Source organism: Enhydra lutris, unplaced genomic scaffold (genome assembly GCF_002288905.1).
Source record: "Enhydra lutris kenyoni isolate GAN:26980312 unplaced genomic scaffold, ASM228890v2 scaffoldscaffold8, whole genome shotgun sequence".
Classification (NCBI taxonomy): Eukaryota; Metazoa; Chordata; class Mammalia; order Carnivora; family Mustelidae; genus Enhydra; species Enhydra lutris.
The window spans coordinates 11,496,588-11,513,491 of NW_019154092.1; the positions used below are offsets into that span (position 1 = coordinate 11,496,588).

Below are 16,904 nucleotides of genomic sequence, written 5' to 3' on the forward strand. Positions count from 1 at the left end.
TGTTATTAATTGGTTTATATAGTTGGCTGCTCCCACGTTAAGGGCATAGACACTTAAAATTATTAGATCTTCTTGTTGGGCAGACCCTTTGAGTATGATCTAGTGTCCTTCCTCATCTCTTATTATTGTCTTTGGCTTAAAATCTAATTTATCTCATGCAAGGATGGTCACCCCAGCTTTCTTTTGATGTCCATTAGCATGGTAAATTGTTTTCCACCCCCTCACTTTAAATCTGGGGTTGTCTTTGGGTCTAAAATATGATGGGTTTTGGTTTTTTTATCCATTCTGATACCCTGTGTCTTTTGATTGGGGCATTTAGCCCATTTACATTCAGGGTAACTATTGAGAGCTATTAATTTAGTGCCATTGTATTGCCTGTAAGGGGACTGTTACTGTGTATTGTCTCTGTTCCTTTGCAGTCTACTACTTTTAGGCTCTCTCTCAGGACCCCTTTCAATATTTCCTATAGGGCTGGTTTGGTGTTTGCAAATTCTTTTAATTTTTGTTTGTCCTGGAAGCTTTTTATCTCTCTTTTTTATTTTTTTAATCTCTCCTATTTTCAATGATAGCCTAGCTGGATATAGTATTCTTGGCTGCATATTTTTCTCATTTAGTACTCTGACTATATCATGCAGGTTCTTTCTGGCATGCATGGTCTGCCAATCTAATATTTCTACCATTGTATGTTACAGACTTCTTGTCCTGAGCTGCTTTCAGGATTTTCTCTTTGTCACTAAGAATTGTAAGTTTTACTATTAGATGATGGGGTGTGGACCTATTTTTATTGATTTTGAGGGGGGTTCTCTGTGCCTCCTGGATTTTGATGCTTGTTCCCTTTACCATATTAGGGAAATTCTCTACTATAATTTGCTCCAGTATACTCCAATATTATTATTCTTCTGGAATCCCAATTATTCTAATATTGTTTCATCTTATGGTATCTCTTCTTTCTCGAATTCTCCCCTCATGGTCCAGTAGTATTTTGTCTTTCTTTTGCTCAGCTTCTTTATTCTCCGTCATTTGGTCTTCTATATTTCAACAAAATTTTTTGAGAAGCTGTAAATGGAAAGCAGAGAAATATGGTCTAGCTGATGGAGAATGTGAGATGGAGGGAAGGCTATTTGTTTTTATGAGATGGGAACCCTTAGAGCATGACTATATTTTGGTAGAATTTTATTCTTTTTTTTTTTTTTTTAAAGATTTTATTTATTTATTTGACAGAAATCACAAGTAAGCAGAGAGGCAGGCAGAGAGAGAGGAGGAAGCAGGCTCCCTGCTGAGCAGAAAGCCCGATGTGGGGCTCGAACCCAGGACCTGGGATCATGACCTGAGCCGAAGGCAGCGGCTTAACCCACTGAGCCACCCAGGCGCCCCGGTAGAATTTTATTCTGAAGAATATGTATTAGATTGGCCCTGAGCAAGCACAGTGAGGTTCAAGGAAGACAAATGAATTTCTGGAACAATTCAGAGCAGTTGAGCTGTCCTCCGTGAGTTCATCTAGGGGCCCAGGTTGGAAGGGGTGGCCTTGGCATCCTTCTGAATTTGGGGCCTCCATGACTGAGTCTGTGGTGACCAGGTCGATCATTTTTTTCCTAGCCAATGAGAAAAGGAAATCTTGGGCATGTGCCCTTGGCTTTATGAAGATGACCTAAACACTGCAGACATATTCTCTCTTTTCTCATTGATCCAGACCTCATCACCTGACCTCAACTTGCTGTGGTCTCAAGCTGGGTGAAGGAATACCAGCTAAAGCAATGTTTAATTACAATAAGGAAGATGGAGAAAATGTATTGTGAGAAGAGTCCATTTCTTCCACTCCTTGGGGTGAGGAGGGGGGTTGGATTAAAATATATTTACTTCTGTTTTGGAGCACCTGGGTGGCTCAGTTGCTTAAGTGACTGCCTTTGGCTCAGGTCATGATTTCAAGGTCCTGGGACCAAGTCCTGCATCAGGCTCCCTGTTCAGTGGGGAGCCTGCTTCTCCCTCTTCTACTCTCCCTCCTTATGCTGTCTCTGTTAAAATAAAATCTTTAAAAAAAAAAAAAAAAACTTAAAAACATATTTATTTCTGTTTCTAAACCATGGGCAGTGCTTCACTTATATTTGGCACTTAATTGAGAGTTCAGCAAATTGAATTGACTATTAAAATTGACCCTCTCCCTTCTAAAAGGTTGAATTTGATTGTAGGCTCTGGATTACACCATAACACCACCTTTCCTTCTCTCTGTTTTTTCTGTGGACTTAACCCTTTCTAGTAAAAGCATACAAAAGGGAATATAATATTTACTTTGAAGATTTGCTTAAAAATCTAAAACATAAAAGGAAAAAAGAAAATATGTTCGTTTTATTTGGATCACTATCTTGTTCAGTGTTTGGTCTTGATATTTACATATGCTTTGGGCAACTGAGCACATGCCAAGTTGATATGTCTTTTAGTCAACAGAAAGGATGGCTGGTGATTGTAAATAGGATTATAGGTTGGAAACATGGATGTAGCATTTAGCTTATGACATAGATTGGTATTTGTATGTTCCCTCTTCTTGAAGTTATTAAACATTCTCCAGCGCGTGTTGCAAAAACAGAACTAAAGGGTGATTTTGCTATGGAGTAGTATTTTGCATAATTCCTTATTATACTAACGGGTGTATCATTTGCTTAGAGTGTTACACTAGCCCTTTGTTCTTGATATTTTTACCATAAAATTAGGAAGGGAAATCATATGACAGTCTGGGATATTTGTTTTTGAAATAGTTACCATCTACCTAAGCTAAGAAATTATTTAAAATGACATGGTAGCCACCAGCACAGCTCCTGTCTTCCTGTTTTTGGCAAAAAAAAAACTGCTATAAGCATAGTGGCATGCCCATTAAGAGGGGGAGGAAGGAGCCCCCAGGAAGTACGTTCTTTGGTTATGGTCCGGTTCCATTCCCTCATTTGACATATGTGGAAACTAAGGCACAAAATACTGAAGTGTCTTGACTAGCAAACTATTACAAGATGGTGGTTCTATTTTAGAAGGTGTTTTCAGGTGTAAGAAAAGATTATTATATATTAAGCTATGTCATGTGAATCCCTCATGAGCTGAGACAAACTCCTCTTTGAACTGTCAGGGGAAACAGGAAGAAATCAGGAAGAAGCTGCAACTTTTCACTGGTGAAGGAAGGAGAGGTGAGGCTCCCAGCCTCCCTGCAGCCACGCCCAGGGCTTGTCCAGTGTGGGACCCATTCCACGTCACCAGCGAAGCCTCTGTTGTCTTTGTCACTGTTCACTCAAGAGAAAGCAGAGGAAGGGTGCTTGCTCATGGAAGGATGGCTGGTTTCAGGTTCCGGAGGCAGAGCAGGGGCTCTGGGTAGAGATAGGAAGGGAGAGGGAAAGAGAAAGAATATCCATTTCTGTTATTAGATTATCCTTCCCAGATATCGATCCAGCTGATGCAGAAGATTCATTTTCTGAAATTAAATGTGTCTAAGATATGTAGTTATTAGGCCATTACTTTAAAGTCATTTTCTGGCCATCTGTGGCAAAAATCTAACAGGAGTAAAACCTGGGATCATTAAAAATAAGTGTTGACTTCTAGTTAAATGTTGATTTTTTTAACCATCTTTGCGGTAAATGGACATTGTCTATTAGGGTTGTGCAATAGGAAGGATCCTGTTGGATTGCGTGCATGTTTCCCTTTTTTGACTGTGGTCCTATGCAGTCTTTCCCTGTAGCATCCTAGTTTTGGTGCCTAGTTTTTGTGAAGGTAATTACACCAAGTGATGGGACCTTGCTATTTTCTGTTTGCAGAACAATCAACCATGACGACCGAATCTGGCTCAGACTCGGAATCCAAGCCGGAGCAGGAGGCCGAGCCCCAGGAGGCGGCGGGGGCTCAGGGGCACGCGGGGGCGCCGCAGGGGCCGGGGCCCGAACCCAGCAGCGAGGAGCAGCACCAGGCCCTAGAGCAATTCCAGGCCGCGGCACACAGCACCCCGGTGAGAAAGGAGGTGAGCCCCGGGACCCAGGCTGCCAACCCGGTCCCTCGCACCTGCTGGCATCACCCAGCAAACCACTTCAGGAATGTTTATTGACCTTTGCTAGGGTCTGGGCTGACTTTGGTCTCCTAGCACTAGGGGGAACTATGAGGGGTCATCTGTTTTCCCCTTCTGGTCCCAGGCAGATGGAAATTTATGCTGTTTTAAGACTTTCAGTGAATGACATTCCACAACCTTGCTTGGTAACGCCTTCATTTGATTAAAGCACTTAAACCCACACTGAAATCTGGGTGGCAGGTTGTTGGTTTTATCTGGGTTTACAGGAAGGTTAGACACCACGCCAATGGCTTTAATTAGCCGCCTAATTTTTATTCAGGCTGGGGTTTGAGCTCTTTTGATTCTTCCCAGGGGTCACTCTGATCCTGATGTTGCCAGCTACTTTGAGTGAATGTTCAGGTGGGTCTCCTTTCCCTCCCTCATATGCCTGTGTGTTCAACTCTATGATTGAGTCATCGTTAAGTTGTCACAGGTAATGTGACTACTTCTTTTAGAAGCTTTCATACCAAATAGTGTGGCTTATACTTGGGCTTTGAATGAATCCATATTTAAACTATTTTGGCTTGAAACTGCAAACCTGAAATCAACATGTGTCAGGGTACCCACTCATGCTATGGTAAGCAAATCTGGGAGTCCCTGCAAATGACTGACCTTTTTCTAAGTTGGAAGTATATGTGTCAAGCTAGAAATTATAGAAGACGTTGAGAGAAGAGACACGAAATCAGCATGTTAGTGAAATTCTTTGGAAGGCACAACACAGTATTATAACATTAAACTATGCTTACAACCTGATTATTTCTTTCCCCCCTGGTATTTATGTTCTGCTTTTAAGCAGTATTAAAAATAACATTTATTTTCATGTTCTGTAGATAGATGCTGTGCTGATCTAAAATGTTTCATGATGGGGAGCTGGAGGTTATCCTTCCAACTTACTAAACAAAATCTAAGGAGCCGTTGTTGTCATCATGGTTTTCCTTTACCGTTTCTTTTCTTTCTTTCTTTCTTTCTTTCTTTTTTTTTTTTTTTTTTTTTTGGAGATGAGAGGATGGTGGTGTTTTGATTGTTTTTAAACCTTCAGAAACTTAAAATTACTAGGCTGGGTATTTTTTCCTCCCCGCTCTTTCCTCTTAACTCTGAAATGAAATAATGTGAGAGTGGGAGATAATTGTTCAGAAGAAAGAATTTCTGGGCCAAGATGTGATACATGTATTTTATTTTCTGGAAGTCAGATATCTGAAACAAAATGAGAGAAATGATACTAAAGCACTTTGAGGGGAAGGTAACTGGCTGAGGAGTCAGGAGGACCAGTGATTCCTGCCTCTTCTCTGGGTATTTTAGTTATCTCAGAGATCTCAGAGAACGCGATCAGCCTCTGAGCCTCCGATTCCTCGTTCACAAGATGAAATGATCAGAAAAGACCGTTTTCTCAGGTTTTTCTGCTCTCGGCTTCTTTGATTCATACTAGGATCCCAGTTATGCTGGAGGTGAAGTATATTTTGGTAGTCCGTGATGATGAAAACATGGTCTTGGCCAGATTTGAATTCCAGGCTATCAGTTTTATGGGGGAATTGTGGAGACTGTGCCCTTGCCCTTTTCTCTCCCATGTGTAAATGAGGGTGAGGAGACCTGGATGACCTGGAGACAGAGCTGTCATGAGGATTCCGTGAAACAGAGGAGTTGCCAAAAGCGTTGATATTGATATTTTTAAATTGTAATGAATTATATGTGACCATAGTGGATGTTTCATTTGAGGTCCTTGGTCTCCTCAAGTTGTTGAAAATAGGTGCATGAGAGGCTCAGTGATGGGCTTGTGCTTTAAGCGTTTTTGGAAACAACACCTCCCTTTGAATGTTGGTGGTTTCAGGGGTGTCTGGAGTTGACCTAAAATTAGCCCAGAAAGCTTTGTCTTATACAGATTTTATTAGAGGAAAAATGAAATTTCATCTTCCCCCAATACAGAGAAAAAGTTGATTCCAGGTAGTGAGGTTTAAATAAAAACATAGCTTCTGTTGACTTTGCCTGGGATGAGATGAAAATGTGAATTAAAAGTGCAGAAATCTTGGGATGCCTGGGTGGCACAGTTGATAAAACATCTGACTCTTGGTTTCAGCTCAGGTCATGCTCTTAGGGTCCTGAGATCAAGCCCCCCCCCCCCCCCCCCCCAGTCTTGGAGCTTAAGATTCTCTTTCTCCTTCTCCTTCTGCCCTTCCCAACTCATGCTCACTCTTTCTCTCTCTCTCTCTCTCTCTAATATAAATAAACCTTAAAAAAAAGTGCTAAAGTCTTATGTAAGTTAGAAGCACTTAGCAAATATATGGTATAAAATTCCAAGGTTTTGTGGTACCTGGGTAGCTCAGGTAAGCAGCCGACTGTAGATTTCGGCTCAGGTCATGATGTCAGGGTCGTGAGATTTGAGTTCTGTGTCTAGTTCTGCCCTCGGCAGGGAATCGGTTGAGATTCTCTTTCTCCTTCTGCCCCTCCCCCCAAGCTTGTTTTTGCTTGCTCTCTCTCTAAGTAAAATAAAGAAATCTTAAGGAAAAAAAAATTCCAAGGTTACCAAACTTCTTCAACTAGCTTAAGGCCAAAATTGTTTGACTTTTTTGCAGCACTATTTTAATACTTGGATATGAAAGACTAATAGTCACCACCACCCCACCCCACCCCCCAAAAAAAGTTGGACCAAGTTGGTAGAGCAGGTTTTCTTTTATTTACTTGTTTTAGCTACCTCTAGCCTTCTCAACCTTCTGGCCTTTGAAGTTGTTTTTTCAATTCCTTTTCATGGTCTCTTCACTCAGCAAATTGGTCTTTTTATTCTGAAGAACTCACAACTTTGCTCTGAATTCTGTGTAACGTAGTGGAGGAAGGGATTGTATTTATAATCTAGAGGGAAAACCAGATAGAAAATGCCTTTATAAGCACAGAAATCCAAAATAAATATATACCAGAAGATAATTTTGTGATTAGAACATCATAAAATTGTAGCCACTAGGGTGCCTGGGTGGCTCAGTGGGTTAAGCCGCTGCCTTTGGCTCAGGTCATGATCTCAGGGTCCTGGGATCGAGTCCCGCATCGGGCTCTCTGCTCAGCAGGGAGCCTGCTTCCCTCTCTCTCTCTCTCTGCCTGCCTCTCTGTCTACTTGTGATCTCTCTCTGTCAAATAAACAAATAAAAAAAAAAATCTTAAAAAAAAAAATATTGTAGCCACTAATAAGAAAAAAAAAGTTGAAGTGATAAACCGAAGTAAACGTTTATTGTCAAGATCTTGTGCTTTTAGCTACTAGGAGGATAGTATGTTTATGAGAGAAGAAAATTCAAGCTCACTCAAGGGGCGTAAACTGAATTTCACAACATGTCTTTCTTTGGTCTGTCAGTGTTCATTTGCAGACTAGTGGAAATCATAGTCTGGCCCATGAGTTGAATTTGCACATTAATACCAATGGTGGTTATTTAATAGAAGAGAGTATTGTATGGTGACAGATGCTGGCTACACTTGTGGTGAGCACAACATAATGCATAGGGTGTTTAATCACTATTTTGTACAAGGGACACTAATTGTAATGTTGTGTCAGCTGTACTTAATGTAATACGTGTATGTAAACAGACATAGATTAAAGAAGGGAGGTGTAAAGACGATAGTTGCTCAGAGAGATTTCCAAGCGTATTTATTGATTCAAGGGAGAATTTATTCCTTAGGACATCGTCTGCCGTTCTGAGTCTAGCCTGGACTACATTGTTGTGCTTTGAAAGCAGATTAAAGCTTTTGGACAGATTTGATCTGCTCTTACACTGGCTCATTACAATGACGGGGGAAACAGACAAAGGAGGATTACTTTGTGATGAATTTCAGTGCTGCTGGCTTCATTGAATTGATTTAGAGCTGAATCAAATATTTTAATAGTTGTAAAATTACTGAGAAGATTAATACTTGTAGCTCTCCAGGCCTTAAAGTTTATCAGATATCTTCTATGTATATGGAGTGATGTGGGTCATAGAATATAGAAGGATCCAGTGAATGAAGGAAATAGAGTGCAGTGGATAAAATCTAAGTGATTTAAAGACTGTACTGGCTAATAGTGCCTTTTTAAAAAGTCAAGAGTCCATTTGTATCCCCCTTTGCTTAGTGAAGTGTTAATGGCATTTGCTAACTCCGTGATTCTAAATTAAACCCTCAAGTCAAACTGAAATGAAGCCCCACTGGTAGATTTAAATGGCAAAAGTTATTTAGGTGAAAGCATTAGCATGATAAATATCCGTGTATACGTAAATGTCTATTCACAGTCACCTGATCTAGACATCTCTCCTGCTCTGGGAATTAGGAAAGTCTATGTCTACAGGGTTCTGCTCTTGCCCAAGCAATGCAGTGTTTATTTCCTGTCTTGCAGTGAACTCTGTTCATTGTTTGCTCTTCACAGGTCACTGACAAGGAACGGGAGTTCGCTGCTGGGGCTGCGAAACAGCTCGAATATCAGCAACTGGAAGACGATAAACTTTCTCAGAAGTCATCTAGCAGTAAGCTATCTCGATCTCCATTAAAGATTGTCAAAAAGCCTAAAAGCATGCAGTGCAAAGTGATACTTCTGGATGGGTCAGAATACACCTGTGATGTTGAGGTGAGTGCATATTTAAATTTTCTTTCTTTTTTTTTTTTTTTTTGGGTCCAAATATTGAGAACTGGAGAATGTTGGTATGAGACATAGAAGATGCATTCTTGTTTTCAGAACCCTGGAAAGTTATTCAGTCCCAGTTTTTCAATACAAAATTCTTCCCAGAGTGTCTAATAGGAAATCAAATTACCGAAAGAACTTACAACGTCTACGAAATGGTACAATCAAAAGAAAAATCTTAATTAAAAAAAAAAAATTTCCAACACTTTCCATGGTAGGAAAAAAAATGGGGGCCTTCAAAAATCAGGTTTTTCTTTAATATCTTACGTGCTATCATTTAAATGAATTTACTTTTTCTACTTGAGTAGTTTTACTTCTAATATTCAGATAATTTCATTTTTCTATTTTAAGTTATTTAATAATATCTTTTGTACTTGCATCATTACAACTTTTAATTGGTAGGAACTTGTAAATTTCTGTACATAGCATTGGTAGATTGGTAGGATCATTTGAACCGTGAATGTCCTCCTCTTAGAGTCATTTTTTAAATGTACATCGCGTACAGCCTGAGTGTAAAAAGGTCTACTATCCTTTGTTCTTTTGCAAAGAACGCAAAAATCCCTCTCCGAGAAGGAGCAGTTGAATGAGTTTTATCAGAGATGGTTAGCACAGCCAGGTTAACAGAGGAGAGCGACACAAACCCATCCGTAGCAGTAGAGATGGGTGGCTTTTCCCTGTGTCATGGAGAACACATAAAGGACATGAACTGAAACCACAGGAGCAGGTCTGGGTGTGAGCGAGCCACAGCACCTTCTCCCCGTGGCTGGAAGGGGACAGCTTGCTCTTTCGGCAAGGTGATTTAGTTTCAGGTTGAACGTTTCCTTTTTCTTTTTATCATGTTCAGTTAGCCACTGTCCGGTATATTTTTATCCCAAGAGCTTATGCCTCCCGCCTCAGCTGCCTGCCTGCCCTTGGCCATGCGGAGACGTCACACAGCCCTTCCCCCCAGCTCCTCCCATCACATGTCTACACAGGGCACCTCTTCTGCTCTGTGTGCTCAAGGTTCTCCCAGGCGCCACAGGCAGTGTACATGTGTCATCGTGCCTTTCTAGCCCTCCGAAGACCCCGCCAGCCCCAAGCCCACCCGATTTCCCATGCTTCTCTCTCCTTTCTGCTTTCTCTGTCTACATTCCCTCCTCATTCCTGTTCTGTTTCGCGTAATGCCCTCCTGCACCCAGTCCTTTTCTTGGATCATAAGATTCAAATCCATTTCATGTTGATTATGTCATTTATGGTAGGATGGGATTGGTTTACTAATTTGCAGGAACACAGAGGAAAAAAATTTTTGAAAAGAAATTCTTAGATCAAAAGTTACTGTATCGTATATTAATTGATAGAGTTGTTGTCTCCCTGTCACCTGACAAATACTGATGGGCTGTGGCATGGAGGGCAAAGCACATTCCGAAGGTCCTGTCTAAAGCGTGCCATGCACAGATCCATCTTTGACTTTTTTTTTTTTTTTTTTGGCTTTGACTTCTGTGGATTTCTGACCTCAAGGTGTCCAGTTACTGATTGAGAGCTTTATTCTTGAAATTGGGAGATCCAGTAATGTACTTCCACCTGGGTTTTACTCTGAAGCTTAAAGGACTTTTGTAGCCACGAGAGAGATTGTACTTTGCCAGGATGGATCCGCTTTCTGGAAAAATTGATCTAAGTGAAACTTTTTTCTTAATTCTGAGACGAGTCTTTCTGTCGATTGTATTATTAATGGAATAAACAGGTTGACCTGGCCATTGTCTAATCATGGCTACCAGAGCTTTCTAAAGGAGAATCTAAAAGTTCATAGTGTTTTGTGTGGGGGAATAGATGCCTCAGGGCTGAGTGATGTACATGAAGTATTGATCATGTGGCTAAACTTAATTTACAGCCCAAGCTTCAAATGTATTAGGGATATAATCTGTGTTGTTGAGTTCAGAATTTTTATGTTGTAATTAATTTTGGATTCAATTCAATGTTACTTTTAATGTCACTGTGAACATCTTGAGTGACATGGCAAGGTTGGTCAGTTATTTTACAATTTTTTTTATAAAGTTGAGTTCGTTTTTTTTTTTAAGATTTTATTTATTTGAAAGAGAGAGAAAGTGAGCACAAGTGTGTGTGTGGAGTGGGAGGGCAGAGGGAGAGGGAGAAGCAGGCTTCCTGCTGAGCAGGGAGCCCAATGCAGGGCTTGATCCCTGGACCCTAGGATCATGACCTGAGCCGAAGGGGGACGCTTAACTGACTGATCCACCAGGTGGCCCTGAAGTTGATAGATTCTTAAGAATTAACAGGGGCGCTTGGGTGGCTTAGTGGGTTAAGCCTCTGCCTTTGGCTCAGGTCATGATCTCAGGGTCCTGGGATCGAGTCCCACATTGGGCTCTCTGATCAGTGGGGAGCCTACTTCCCCCCTCTCTGTCTCTGTCTGTCTCTCTGCCTACTTGTGGTCTCTCTGTCAAATAAATAAATGAAATCTTAAAAAAAAAAAAAAAAAAGAAGAAGAAGAAGAATTAAGAGTAATTCTCTTTTCTCTGGGACACAAAATCCTTGGCCAGCAGAATATTTTCAGTTTTACAACAGACATTGGTAGTAGAGGAAAACATGGTCACTACTGACTGACATACTTGTGGAGAAAACAGAGAAATTTGGGCACGTAAAGTGAAATGGATTTCTTTGTAGCTGACTGGTTGAAAAATGGATTGTGAATCAGCAATGTTCTCGAGGCAGCAACAAGATATAGCTGAAAACACATATTCAAAGTGACTGTTGATTTTAGATGGGAACTGGGGAACATAAAACCTTGGCTGGCAGGGTGCTTGGAGTATAGTAGGTAAATGGTGTTGAAAACATTGCCCTAGGGAAGGTGTCCTTCAGTTTTGCTCTCTAGTACACGGAGTTTTCATCAACGTCTCGGATGAAGGCACACGCCTAACAAATAGCTGAACGATATTTTTAAGTGACTACCGGCCCACGTACCAGAATCCAGGTTTCTCATGAAGTGGACAGTGTGTGACATGGAAGCAAAGTAGCGAGATAAAGTTTAGTGGGAGTGGAGGCCCAACTTCACTCTGTAAGGATCACATGCAAAATAGAAACATGTTGGGGGAAAGGGTGGTCAGACTTAATAACAGTTTGGGTGAAACTAATCTTTGGGTTTCGGTGGATTACAAACTCAGCGTTAACCAGCGGTGTGGTGTAACTGTCAGAAACTTCCGTGCGGTCACCGTGGCTGGTGTGGAAGTGCAGTGTGTGGTTTCCCCAAATGTGGCCAGCGCCCGGCACCCACCCCAGCCGGCATCCCTGGCCTGAGAGATCCCATCCGCTGTATCTTGCTCTTTAATTCATACAGGATAGCACTCTTCAGAGCCCCCAGACACAAGTGTGAAAATAGATTTATCTACTTGTAACCCATGTGATTTCAAGGAATGTTAGCTTTCTGAAGCTCAGTTTCCTCAGAAAAAAATGGGAGTGAAAATACTTGCCTCAAAAAGCAATTTTTGAGAAGATTAAAGCAGATGCTTAATTTGACTACGTTCTGCAACATAGCATATTCTTAGTAAGTGGTAGCTTTTTAATAATGGAAATAACAGTGAACTCTGACTTGAGCTTTTTTAGCAGAGAGTTGTAGGATGGTGAGGGATCTGGAAACCTCTTATGAAGAATGATTAGAGGTAGAATGTGCTGAATAAAGAAAACATTTTCACATGTCCTCTTCCAGATTTGGAGGGGACAGGATGGCTAATTCTAGTTATTTGGAAAAGTTGGCATGGAGTGTCTGTCATAACATACATAGTTTGCTTAAGGTATAGGAAGTAAAACTAAGGTAGAAGTTATGGGAGATCCAAGTTTTAAGTAAACAGAAAGCAAATGTTTTGTATTATTGATGTCAGCCTTGTGAAAAGTGTTCTGCAGGAGGATTCCAGCAGAAACTGTAGGTGCATTTATGGAAGCCATCAGTCCCTCGGATGAGGTCTCAGACTAGACAACTTCCAATGCCCCTTCCTAGTCTAAGATTCATGGAGAGGAAAGACTCAAACATCTGAACTGAAAAAGCAGAAGTGCCGCCCTGATTCCTGTGCCTAACATGTACAGTGGTAGGTGAATGAAGAACGGAACGCAGGAGCCAGTAACATGCAACTTTTTTGCATTTAATCAGACATCCAAAAAAAATGTAATCTCTATACCTAAGTGTTTCCCCCCATGGTCTATTTAATGCCTTCACGGCTTCACCATCAAAATCAACAAGGCTCACCTCTGCCATGCCTTCATCATGAGAATATATAGTCACAGGTAAAGGACCCCCTATGAAGAGAAAGAGAGAGACACACACACACACACACCCCTACCTTGGACTAGCGCAGTCCACTTATCTTTTCTTCTGAAACCACAAGGTAGCATTTCCCCTAGCCCCACAGTGCTGCAGTGGGACAGAGCCAGTCCCACTTCCAAAACCTGGAAAAGTGAGTTACAGGATTGGTTGGTTGCTCTCTGAGCACAATGACTGAATGCTTAAGTCTTCAATTCCTGCCTCCTCATGTTTAGATAGAAGCCTTTTCCAATCCGGCTGCATTTTTCATACTTCCCTCCAGCAGTAGGCTTGGATCATTGTGACATTCAGTGTTTTCCATGTAACTATTCCCTCAATTTTTTCCAACTCTTAAATCTTGATCATCTAAAGTATAAGAAAATTTCATTATGAGTAAAACAGAAGAAAAGATCTTCTTACAATAGAAGACCATCTTTTAAGCGTCTTGATCATAGATGTTTGGCCACCCTATTTTCTTGTATGCCCAGCAGAATTACTGACACTGCCATTCCGTTATTTCCCTTGGACCATTAGAGAACACCAGCAACTCCCTGTAGCCAGTTTCCTATCACAGTTGCTGTTTATGTCTCAGACATGAATTATAAAAGAAAAAATAAAGAAAAATATCCCAGTCCCATGCATTGAAGGAAATCACGCTCACCCCTTCTTAGTCGTGTTGCTTCTCTGTTCCGCAGACTCATTTCAGTCTGACTGATGAGCACACAATGAATTTCCTAATGACCATCCAATTACAAATGTTTTCTCTTGTTTGGGCACCATTCTTATCTAGCCTGATTTGGTTTTAGGAAAAGGCAGACATGATCTGAAATTTGAGTCCATATTTCATAATACAACTTTGTTCCTGCTTGTGTAAAATGTGTAATCTGTCTTATGGCATAGTTTGGTTTGTTTTTCCCAACAGCCTGTTTGGGGGCAAGAGTCTAGTGCGTCACTAGAAAAACTATGGCTTTTGAGGAACTTGCTGTGTTTCTCCATGCATTTGAAAGTCCACCTCCCTCCATTTAGCCCCTAAATATTGCTGATCCAATGGTGAGAGGGACTTAGTGTTTATGGGCCCAGTTAAATTCACACAGAACTGATACCTCCAGGCAACATGCCAGTGAATCGGCCTCACTGGAGAGAGGTTTCTATCCAGATTGAGGCAAATCAAATGGAGCTACTTTGTTGCAACACTGAAGCCATAAAAGCCGGCCCCCAGGTTTGGCCGTGTCCAGGCGTCCCCTGGTTGAATGAGCTCCATGACTATCATTCGGGGCACTCCAGGATGGTTCAGAATCCCAAGCAAGCACAGACACGGGGCAGTTAGCTCCAACAAGCATGTCTTGATACCATAGATATGCTTCTAAGGAACCAGAGAGGGTAAGAAAATTTATGGCACCATGTCCTAAATGTGCTTTTTTTTTTTTTTTAACCTTCTAACTATTCGTCAGGAAGGGACTGTTTAAAACATTTCCAAATGCTCTGTCTTGTCCATGATTCCATTAACTGTCCAATTCATTTTTCTATTTCATATTTCTACTTACAGGGATTTGGCTGGAAAAACAAATGCGGTGTCTGAATTTTCTAATTTGTGTAGGTTATGTGATTAAAATACCTGATAGTTGCTTTGGAAGTCCTTGACTGGATAGCAAATAGAATTGCCATAATCGAACAAAGTTGATTAGAGCACCTGTTCCTTTTCATGGATTGTAAGAAATAATAATGAATTGGAAAAAGGTAGAAAAATAAGGATTTTTTCCAAACCAGCGCAAGTATCGTTTACTCAACACTGCATTAAACCACAGAGTTTTTGAGTCTGTGTAATTGTGTAAATTCTGCTTTAACCTCTCTGCTCAACTGAATGCCTTACCACCTCGTACCATCTGTCGTGTGCTGTCACTGAAGGCCTTCAGTCCAGCAGCAGCAGCTCTCCTATTTGAAGGCTGATGCCCCTGGGGACTCCTGATGATGGAAGGACTTTAATTAACTTGGTTTCCTTGTGTGATGACTCGAATGCAGTTATAGGAGCACAAGGACTGTCAACACACACACCTTCTCATTTACCTGGCAGAACCAGTATTAAATGGTTCCATGGTGTTCAGATTTGTCCTCATTAAGGCTTGGGTAAGAAAAACGAACACTTTTTACTAAAATTGGTAAAACTTTTCTCCTGGTTTTCATTTTTTAAATAATAAATTCTCGGGGGCGCCTGGATGGCTGTCGTTAAACATCTGCCTTCGGCTCAGGTCATGATCCCAGGGTCCTGGGATTGAGCCCGCATCGGGCTCCCTGCTCTGCAGCGAGCCTGCTTCTCCCCCTCCCATTCCCCCTGTTTGTGTTCATTCTCTCGCTGTTTCTCTATCAAAAATAATTAAAATCTTTAAAAAAATAAAAAATAAATAAAATTAATAAATTCTCATAGGCTTCCTGAGTGTAGACATGATCTGTCAAACACTCTAAACCATAGCAAGGTGAAAATGAGGAGTATGAATGGGAAGAAATCTAAGCGGTCAAACCCTCCAGTAAGTCACTGGTCTGGGTGGGGGTTCAGAAGCTGAGTGAGTTTGGGAACCTAAGCGTCTGTGTGCATTGAAGGATGGATGCTGTGTCAAAGATAAAAATCACTGAGGAATTCTTTTGGCTTTTACTGCCCATTGTCATGTGGCATTAAGGCCTGAGGGGAGATGGTTTTGCACGTCCATAGTCTAACGTTGTGTGGCTGAAGCGTTAGCTTTGCTTTTTGACATTGCTGCTCCTCTCTTCACGTTCCCAGTGTTTTCCGACCCCCTCGTGTTGCTGATGTGATGCAATGGGCTTGGCTGCTCTGCATGCGGCAGGTGGGAGTCACCCGCAAAATGAGCCATTCACCTGCCTTGGCGAGCAGTCTTGTGTGTCTTGTAGCCACTTACCACACAGTAGTTGATTTCGACAAAGATGGCCCGTCCCTGTTTGTATAATGAAGGAAACAGTCTTTCAGGTTGGAAAATAATCCAGGTTTCTACTTCTCAACAGCCCGTGATTAGAATTTCAGATTATAGTTCATGTTTTTGTATCTAGTTTGCTTGCTTTGAATGTCACCTCCTTCAGAGGCTTCCCGCAGCTTTATCTCTGAGAGTTGTCACATGTGCTCTGGACAGAATCTTTTAAATTCCTTTACTCTGTTTGTGGCCTTATGGCCACAGACCCTTATGAGATGGTGGGTCAACCACTTACACCTTTCTGTGCGCTCAGGAGAAGGTTTGGTCTCTCAGCTTCTTCTCCAGAAATAATTCCCCTTAGCATACTAGGTTTAGGCTTAATTTGATGTGTAGGGCAAGACCATGTAAAAGAAAGAATATTTGTTACTCCAAGTGCCATTCATGGCTGTTACAGACCGACAGCCATCCCACCTAGCATCCATTCTGCTTCTGCATGCTGAGTGTGGCTCATGCCCCCTGTAGCTCTGTCCTGGCCCTGAAGGCCAAGAAAGTGCTTCCCTATGTTAGACCAAGACATTGCTCATTTCTCTCAGGAAAAGTCTCCCAACATGGCGGACTGTCAGTCCCTCGTGTGGTGACCAAAACCTCGCATTCACACAGGTTGAACTGGCCTAGCTGTTCCAGGGGTCTTCCTAGCTGTGGACCTATATTACAATCTCAACACATTGCTTAGACACCTCATTAAAATCCTTGTATTTTCCAGAATACATGGATCAGTATGTACAGAGTAGGCACTGAAGTATTTTTTTAAACAGGAAAGTGAGTCATTTGAGTTTTAATTATCATTTGCCTTAATGCAAATGCTTTTTTCTGTTTGTTTGTAACCATTTCAATCTGTAGAACTAACACCATACTATGTACAGAACCCCCCAGGGAGCGCTATTAATTTTGCAGAGGTTTCCATATGAAGTATTTCTTGAGGGCCTATTATGTTCCAGGCACTGGAAA

The 16,904-nt window shown here is 41.4% G+C and overlaps 1 protein-coding gene across 5 annotated transcripts in view; it reads left to right on the forward strand.

The window, feature by feature from the left end:
• The first annotated feature begins 3,799 nt into the window (after positions 1-3,799).
• Positions 3,800-16,904, forward strand: part of LOC111142551 (band 4.1-like protein 3) — a 90,413-nt gene continuing 77,308 nt past the window's right edge. For 3 of the 5 annotated variants that reach the window (XM_022495818.1, XM_022495819.1, XM_022495817.1), the window contains exons 1-2: positions 3,800-3,988; positions 8,445-8,642. In XM_022495818.1, coding sequence (XP_022351526.1) covers positions 3,800-3,988; positions 8,445-8,642 — 387 coding nt within the window. The remainder of the gene's footprint in view (positions 3,989-8,444; positions 8,643-16,904) is intronic. The other 2 variants (XM_022495821.1, XM_022495820.1) reach the window with 1 other exon arrangement.